This window comes from Jaculus jaculus, chromosome 5 (genome assembly GCF_020740685.1).
Source record: "Jaculus jaculus isolate mJacJac1 chromosome 5, mJacJac1.mat.Y.cur, whole genome shotgun sequence".
Classification (NCBI taxonomy): Eukaryota; Metazoa; Chordata; class Mammalia; order Rodentia; family Dipodidae; genus Jaculus; species Jaculus jaculus.
The window spans coordinates 59,543,105-59,551,841 of record NC_059106.1 but is presented as its reverse complement, the minus strand read 5'-3'; the positions used below and the strand labels follow the sequence as shown (position 1 = coordinate 59,551,841).

The 8,737-nt window shown below is 52.7% G+C and overlaps 1 protein-coding gene across 1 annotated transcript in view; it reads right to left on the bottom strand.

Annotated features, from left to right (window-relative positions):
• Nucleotides 1-627: 627 nt before the first annotated feature.
• Nucleotides 628-8,737, bottom strand: part of Zdhhc18 (zinc finger DHHC-type palmitoyltransferase 18) — a 45,357-nt gene continuing 37,247 nt past the window's right edge. The window contains exons 3-8 of the mRNA XM_004671218.2: nucleotides 8,547-8,696; nucleotides 7,105-7,242; nucleotides 6,944-6,992; nucleotides 6,349-6,451; nucleotides 3,331-3,443; nucleotides 628-2,009 (exon numbers count right to left, since the gene is read on the bottom strand). Coding sequence (XP_004671275.2) covers nucleotides 1,892-2,009; nucleotides 3,331-3,443; nucleotides 6,349-6,451; nucleotides 6,944-6,992; nucleotides 7,105-7,242; nucleotides 8,547-8,696 — 671 coding nt within the window. The 3' untranslated portion in view covers nucleotides 628-1,891. The remainder of the gene's footprint in view (nucleotides 2,010-3,330; nucleotides 3,444-6,348; nucleotides 6,452-6,943; nucleotides 6,993-7,104; nucleotides 7,243-8,546; nucleotides 8,697-8,737) is intronic.

The following is an 8,737-nucleotide window of genomic DNA, read 5'->3' as shown; positions in this document are numbered from 1 at the left end:
TCTGTCTGAATGAACCCATGAATGTGATTGGAGCTGGGGCCTCAGCAGAGCAAAAGCAAACAAAAACCAAACCAAAGCAAATTGGCTCTTAAAGAGTTTTATTACAAGCAGAACAAAGAATACTGGCTTGAATAAAAGACAGGCAGGTGGGAGAGCCCTTCTCCAGCCAGCTTCTTCCCTACCTCGAAGGGCCACCACTGCAGGATGGCCCGGGGCTCTCAGGGACCAAGCTGTTCTTCCCAGGAGAGACCCTCTGGGACCACCTCTTCCAAGCCCTGTCTGTGACCCACTGGCCTCTGGAGTGAGAAAGGGCAAGTTCTAGTGACTTCCTATGTCATCTTCCAAGAGCTTCAGCCCGTCGACAGTGCCAGAGGGGCAAGACTGTCCAGTCTGGTGAGAAAGTACAGCTCCTAGCAGTGCAAGGCCGTGCTCTGAGCTTCCGGCCGGCGGGCGCTCACCTGCTGACCTACTCTGCTCCTTCACTCCTTCTCCTCACTTGACACAAGCACCTTGTCCTCTAGTCCCTGGCACTGGGGCCACTCAGAGCAGAGCATGAGGAGGAGGTGTGGCTTGTACGACAGCAGGCGTTCCCCAGAGCCATCACCCCACCCACCCCACCCAAGCTCAGCTTGTCTAGGCAGGTGCCAGCTGGAAGCCTGACCTGGCTGCTGCGTGACAGAGTCCCAAGCCCCTGGTTGTCCAAGGTCCATGAAGGAAGAGTTAAAGAACGAGGGCTGAGCCCCGCGAGTCCAGGGGTCTTGTGTCCAATGCACATGCTCCCCATCCTATAGCTCCGGCTGCTTTCGAACCCAAGGGGGAAGCAGGCAGCCTAGGGGGTATGGGGCCAACCACCACACTTATACAAGGGCACACGCAAACACACACATGTGTGCGCACACACACTCACAACATACTCATTCACAGCTAGAAGGTCTCTTACAACAATAAACTTGTCAAAATCAATTAACCCTCTGGTAGCCTTTACTTGGCACTGCACAGGTAGCAATGTGGCTGACATTTTTTTCATGTTAAAAAAAGGCTATGTAGAAAAGAGGTCTATAAAATTGTGCAAAATACCCAGCATTAATAAACCCGTTTCAAGTATTGCCAGCATGAGCATAACCTGCCCACCCCCTAGCCCTGACTTGGTGACGAGATGGGGGAAGGGCTGGCAGAGGTCCCTTAGACAGCCTCCGTGGGGAGGGCAAGGTCCCTCCCTTCCCCCTGCTCAGTCGTGCTGCTCAGGACTAGAGCAGCTGAGGTTCTGGGGGTCTGATTGGCTGGTTTGGTTTCCTGATACAGGTTGCCCCATCTCCTACCCCAGCTCACTCCACTGGCACCTCAGTTCTGTACTATTGGCCAAACCCATACAACCCCCCACCCAAGCCCACCAAAAGCCCACTCTAACAATGATCATCACAAAGGGAGCACAGGAGGAGCCCCTAAACCAAAGTGGCCCACGGAGCTGTCCTCTCCACCACCCGTGATCCAAGCTGGTTGCTCAGTGGTTTCCTGAGGTCCCTGGCTCAGCAGAGGCCTCTCATTCAGTTCACACCCTCACTCACGCAGGGTTTGCCTAGGCACAGGCAGAGACTTGACACGGTCCCCTTGGTGGCCTCCAGATACTGTGGCTCTCCTTCACTCCCGCCACGGATCACCTGGGGGACCTAGGGTCCAAGGCTGTGGGAACCTGGGTTTAGGGAGCAGAGGGTACAGCCATGGAGCAATTCAGGGAAAGCCACGCAGGGTGGGAAATAAATACGAAAAGACTTGAGTCTTTGGCAGCTCTGCTTCCCTTGGATGGCATGGGGAGGGTCCCGGCAGGTGTGAAAGGTGGCAGGTGGGTACGAAGGAGTGGACAGGCCAGCAGGTGGCAGATGCTGAGCCACGTTCAGGGGTGGCCTCCTACCATGGTGGTGTCCGGCTTGGCTCCACAGGCTGGCTCATCACTTCTGATAGGCGAGGGCAATACAGTGTCAGACTGCACAAATCCTCTCCGGTCAATCAGGCTTCCAAAACACAAGCAGAGGACATGTGAGGGCTGTGCATAATGCTAGCTGACGTAGTCCGTGTACTGGCCAGCGGAGACCCAGTTCTAGAAAAGCTGGGGAAAGCAGCTGCTCTCTATTTAGGGGATCAAGGCTTTCTTGGAAGGCCCCTCTGCTTTCTGGGCATCTGTCTTTGGCCACATAATTTATTCATTGATTTGGTTTTATTTATTTTTTGTTTTTTCGAGGTAGGGTCTTACTCTATCCCAGGCTGATCTAGAATTGTAGTCTCATGGTGATCCTCCTATCTCTGCCTCCTGAGTGCTGGGTGGGTGGTTTTATTTTTATTTATTTATTTTTGTAGCTAAGGATGACACCTTTTTTTTTCTTTTTTTTTTTTGCAGTAGGGTCTCACTCTAACCCAGGCTGATCTGGAATTCACTTTGTATTCTCAGGGTAGCCTCGAACTCATGGTGATCCTCCTCCTCTGCCTCATGAGTGCTGGGATTAAAGGTGTGTGCCACCACGCCTGGCAGGATGACCCTAACTCCTGATTCTCCTACTTCCACCTCCCAAATGTTTATTCACTGTTAATTCCATCTGACCCTCATGTCTGTCTGCCAAGAAGCTAGGTTGCAGGGTGGGGAGAAGCAAGGAAGAGCCAGCATTTGGAGACAGAAAGAGACCTAATGTCCAGGTGACCTAAGTGAGGAGGCCGTGTCCTAGCAGTGCCCAAAGCACTTTAAGCCCCGTTCTGGAGCTCTGCTGCCCTCTGCTGTCAGTAGGGACAGGGAGCTTCCCAGCAGGAGTGAGCCCCCAGGATTCCCATGAACCAGGAGAGGGTGGCCACCCCATAGTGTGCAGCCATCAGCAGCAGGAAGGGCGAGTCACCCAAATAGACCCACAACATTTGTGGTATCCTTGAGAAGTAGGACTTGAGCTAGAAGCAATCTTGTCTCAGTATCCCTCCCAGGTGCTGGGATTGCAGGCGTGCGTCACCATGTCCTGTTGTACTTTTTTTTTTTTTTTCCTATGAGTACATGGGACTAAAAATGACAATTTAGCTGGACGTGGTGGCACACACCTTTAATCCCAGCACTCAGGAGGCAGAGATAGGAGGGTCGCCATTGAGTTCAAGGTTATCCTGAGATCACACAGTGAATTCCAGGCCAGCCTGAGCTAGAGTGAGACCCTACCTTGAAAAACAAAACAAAACCAACCTTCCTCAGAAGGGACTGTGGACAGAGGGTATCTGTGGTGTGGGGAGAATCCCCAAACCTACTTGAGGGGTACAGACTCACAGGGCCACCATCCCTGTGACCTCTGATATGCCCTGGCTTACCTGGGAGGTAGGGGGCCACAGAGCACAGCACAGCAGTTGGTGATAATACTTTTATGGCTGTAGGGGTTGACAGAGGCCTCCCCGCCCCTCTTGCTGGACCACGAGCCTTTGATCTGCAAGAGGAAAGTTCTGGGTCAGCTAATTCCCCTCTCTCCTTTTTACCCCTTTTGCGCCCCCTCCGCCCCAGCGCTGGGGACTGAACCCAGGACCCTATGCATGCTAAACACGCTTTACCACTGAACCCCGCCTCCTCCTGCATGGAAGGCCATCACTTGAGCACTAAGCTACACCCCAGCCCAGCTGCCTCGTGTTGCTTCGCTCTTCTAGGAAGGTGACCTAGGGGCCATGGAAAACAAGCTAATTCTGAAACCCGTTCTGGGTAGACTACTGGAGGGGACATGTCTTCAACACAGGCCATTCAATGAAGCTGTGAGGGACTGCTGGATGTACGGGAGCATGTGGCAGATGCAGCTTAGGAGCCCCAACTAAGAAGACAAAATCACAGAGAAATCTCCAGAGACAGCCTGTGAGCAATCCCTCCTCTTGCTGGCCACCTAAGGAGAAGGGCAGCATTGAGGGCAAGGGGCTGCGTCACCCTGACCCCGCCATGTACTTAGCTACATGACCCTGAACAGACAAGACGATCACTTCTTGGAGTCCGTCCTCATTAAAAACAGAGGCAGCAGGTGGTAGGGCTGATGGCCCATCGCTAGCTCTGTCAAGTCTGCTGTTGAGGGCTCAGTGGGAAAGAACCTCCCGACTAACCCACAGCGTGCTCCACTTACTAGTCTAGAACACTCCTCTCTTGCTTAAGCTCTGGTAAGATCCTGCCCCCAGAAAACCACTCTGGGAGATACTGCTGATGTCACTTCTGCTCAGACCAACCACCAGCACTGTGACGTATGTTCAGGTTTGTTTCCCCAAATGAGAGAATAAACTGATGGAGTGTCTTTTCTTTCTTTTTTAAAGTTTTATTTATTTGTATGCAAGAATAAAGAGCTAGGAGACAGACAGAGAGAATGGGTGTGCCAGGGCCTCCAGCCACTGTAAACCAACTCCAGATGCATGCGCCACTCTGGGCACTTGGTTTTACATAGGTCCTGGGGAATCTAACCCTGGTCTTCAGGCTTTGCAGGCTAACACATTAACTGCTGAGCCATCTCTCCAGCCTTGCAGTGTATTTTCTTTTCCATGCTACCACTGAATTACATCGCTGGCTCTCTTTTTACTGTTTTGTTTGTTTGTTGACTTAGGGTCTCACTCTAGCCCAGGTTGGCTTCAAACACTTATAGATCAGACCCAAACTTTCTTTTTTAAAAAATACTTTATTTTAGCTGGGTGTGGTAGCACACACCTTTAATCCCAGCACTGGGAGGCAGAGGTAGGAGTGCCATGAGTTCAAGGCCACCCTGAGACTACATAGTAAATTACAGGTTAGCCTGAGCTAGAGTGAGACCCTACCTCAAAAAAACAAACAAAAAAATATTTTCTTAAATTTATTCATGGTGAGGGGGAGGGAAGGACAGAGAGAGAATATGGGTGTTCCAGGGGCTCTAGCCATTGCAAATGAACTCCAGAAGCATATGTCACCATGTGCATCTGGCTTACATCTCTCTAGCCCTTTTTACTTTTCTTTTCTTTCTTTCTTTCCTTTTTTTTTTTTTTTTTGGTGTTTTGAGGTAAGGTCTCACTCTAGTCCAGGCTAGAATTCACTATGTAGTCTCAAGGTGGCCTCAAACTCAAGGTGATCCTCCTACCTCTGCCTCCCAATTGCTGGGATTAAAGACGTGCACCGCCATGCTTGGCTCTCTTTTTTCTTTTTTCCAAGGTAGGGTCTCGCTCTAGCCCATGCTGACCAGGAATTCACTATGTAGTCTCAGGATGGCCTTGAACTTATGTGATCCTCCTATTTCTGCCTCCTGAGTGCAGGGATTAAAGGTGTGCACCACCACACCCAGCTTCTATTTGTTTTTGAGGTAGGATCTCACTCTAGTCCAGGCTGACCTAGAACTCACTCTGTAGCCCAAACTGGCCTAGGGCTCACAGCAATCCCCTTTCCTACTACCTCAGCCTCCTGAGTGTTGACATTAGTCATGAGCCACTATGCCTGGCTGCATCCTCCTATCTCTGCCTCCAAAGTAGCTGAGATTATAGGCTTGTACCACTAGGCCTGATCAAACTCATGTGTTCTTTCTCTTTCTCTCTATCTGTCAATATCGATCTATATAGTCCAGGCTGACCCCAAACTAATGATCCTCCTGCCTCAGTCCCCTAAGTGCAGAGACTGCAGGAACACAGCACCATGCCCAGCATGGAATTGCTTTTCTGTTGGATGGTGGGTCTGATCAGTATCATGCAGCAGGCATGATGAACACACTCCTGTTTGTTTTTAGTAGTTTGGAGGATAAACTGGGGAAGTTGGGACTGGTTCAGGACAGGCACAGTGGGTGTTCAGACAATGCCACTTGGTGGTGGTCTGGACTGGCACAGTGGGTGTTCAGACAATGCCACTTGGTGGTGGTCTGGAGGGAGAAAGGCAGGAAGGACCAGGAGAGCCACATGTTTCTGTCCTGGCTGTGCTTCTCAATACAGACCCCTCCATAGCCCCCATCACAGCTCTGCTCTGTGCAGCATGGTAGAGCAGAAAGCACGACATGACTTCTGAGCACTGATCCCAGCTCTACGTGCCTGGCAGTGGGGCTCTAGGCCACATCTCTCAGCAGTCCAGTAGAGAATAAGGATCCCAGCTGTCCTGCCCCAAGCTTGGTGAGAGGCCCCAAAGAGACATTTAGTAGCCGCACACTGGCCAGACCTGAGCATTGTGGTACAGGCTCTGCTTCTGCGGGGTTGTGAGAAAGCAACCAGGGAGCCTGCGCCGAGACACAAAGCCTCTCGGGGTCAGTCCGTGAGCACCAGGAGGCCTAGCCACCCGACTCCTCCACCCTGCACCCCTGGCAGTGTGCCAAGACCGTGCTTAGCTGCCCGGGACTCCCTCAGCCCTGTCTCGGCCTTACTCACGTCTTCGTTAGTGGTCAGGTTGGAGGCGACGAGGTAAGTGTGAAACCCTGAGAGGCCCAGGATGGACCAGATGGAGAAGAAGCAGATCACCAATTCCAGCACGGTGGGGCAGTCAAGGACACGCGTGGGGTGGAAGGGAGGAGCCCCTGGGCACTGTGCTCAACCTTTCTCCCCCACCCTTCTTTGGAACTATTTCCCAGAGAGGCAACACATTTTGGGACTTTCCTGTGGCAAAGTTATCAGCAGGTTCACTTTCTGGGCCCCCAGGACTGGGAAAGCAGCCCCCTCAAGAGCAAATAAACACCAGGGTGATGGGTAGCAGAGGGAAGTGAAGATTGCAAACTCATAGCCTCGGGCATGACATGCTCCAGGGGGCTTAACACCTTAAAGGACACACTCTTCTAGGCTCCTAAAGACGGGGACGGTACCTCGTCAGAATTCTTGGTCATAACCCATTTAGGATTGTTTCTAGCCCTGGTGAGGACAGCAGCAACTGCAGACTGGATTCTAGAGGACAGACCATTCCTCTCTGGAGGCCCTGTCCCCGTGAAGGGACCTCAGTTCCCACCTATGTCGACTGTCTGGAAAAGGATATCTTGCTGGTGTCTCCTTCAGAGTGGAGAGGAAGTTGCTCCTCTGAGAGCCTACGAAGGAAGGAAAGGGGAGGACACCGGTCAGGGAGTCGGTGACCACTGCCCTGTGCTAGGGCTGACCTTCTGGCCAGCCCTCACCCACCCCTACTCTCTGCCAACTCACGCAGTGTCAGGTGGGTGACCACGCAGGCAAAGATGAAGGCCGTGAGGAAGGAGAGGGAGAGAATGAACGCGTAGAAGAAGCGGTAGTTTCGTCTCCCGACACAGTTGCCCACCCAGGGGCAGTGATGGTCAAACCGTTCTAGAATGGAGGGGAGGGACAAGATCATGTGGGTCTGCAACCTGCGCAGGTGGCTAGAGGGTCCTCCCACCCACATCAGGGGTCCTTCTACCACTCACCCTCTCCGTGTCAGCTGATTCCTGTCTGTTAGGACATACCCGACACCTAGTCCTCAAACACCCATGCCCATCCACTGTCTTACACATTCTTTGCCAACTCTTGTGTTCAACGGTAACTCTTCCTTCGGACCACATCTGCAAAGCCAGTCCCTTAAAAGGTCTCCTCTGGCCCTGAACTAGGTGAGGGTCTCCTGTCATCTTTCCTGTTGCTCCTCTTTTACACCACATTTCCAATACACAACATACGTGTGTTGACCTGGTTAGTCATAATTATGGAACTGCTTCACTGCAGTCTGCACTGGAAGCTCCTTGAGAGGCATGTGGTGGCTTCAGAGCCTGCTGAATGAGTCTCCAAGGCCCAACACAGGGCCTGGTACAAAACCCCAGAAAAAGTGCTCGCTGCCTGACCTGCTACCCCAGCTACATGTGCAGAGCCATCAACCCTCGCCCCTGCTCTGGAACTAAGGCCCAGGGAAGGGCTGGGCCACTAGGTAACTCACAGAAAGCTGGCACCAGAAGCCAAGAGAGAGGGCTGAGCTCATACCAACACTAAGTCCTGGGGGTGGGGTCACACCCAGACTAGAGGAAAGTCTCTGTGGGAATGTGGGTCACAAGCCCGTTGCAGGCCTTACGTAGGTGGGGCAGACTCTCGGGGATGAATGATGCCCACTGAGTCACCCACTTACTGCCCGCTGTCCCTGCTCAGGGTGTGCTGAGCTGGCATGATGAAGTCACTGCCCTGGGAACTATGCACTGTCACCATGGCTCAGCTCCTCTGGGTCCTTACAGTCTCCCTTACAACACTTTCCCAAGGGACCACCCTTCGTGGCCTCTGAGGAGCCAGGTGAGGGGATAAACTGAGAACTGCAGTGTGGGTGAGGACCCAGCTTCCACCTCACCTCCTCCAGATTCTCTCCCTCTCCAGCTCTCTGAGTTAGATCACTCCTTTTATGATATAACTGCTCTAGTCTCCTAGGACCACTGATCTGAGGACCAGGTTGAATGAAGCCAGGAGGCAGGTTCAAGCTCCATCTGTCCCACATCTCAGAGCTAAGGAGACTCACAGCCTCTCCCCAGTCACAGCAAAGGGTGAACCAGACGTCCTGTCCAGCCATGGGTATCTCAGACACTGGCCTCCTTGCCGCATGTGTAACCACCTGTCTCCAGGGCTCAGTCTCTCGGAGAACCCTGTGGCCTCCCACTCACCCACACAGTTGTCGCAGACGCTGCAGTGCGAGGTCCGGGGTGGCCGGAACATCTTGCAGGTGAAGCAGTACTTTAGCCTTACCATCTGCCCGTTGATCATCACCTCCCGCGTCCGAGGGGGTGGCCGGTACGTGGAGCTGCCTGTGTTGTCTAAGAATGGGAAGAGAGAGGTGGGGCTGTCCAAAGCAGTC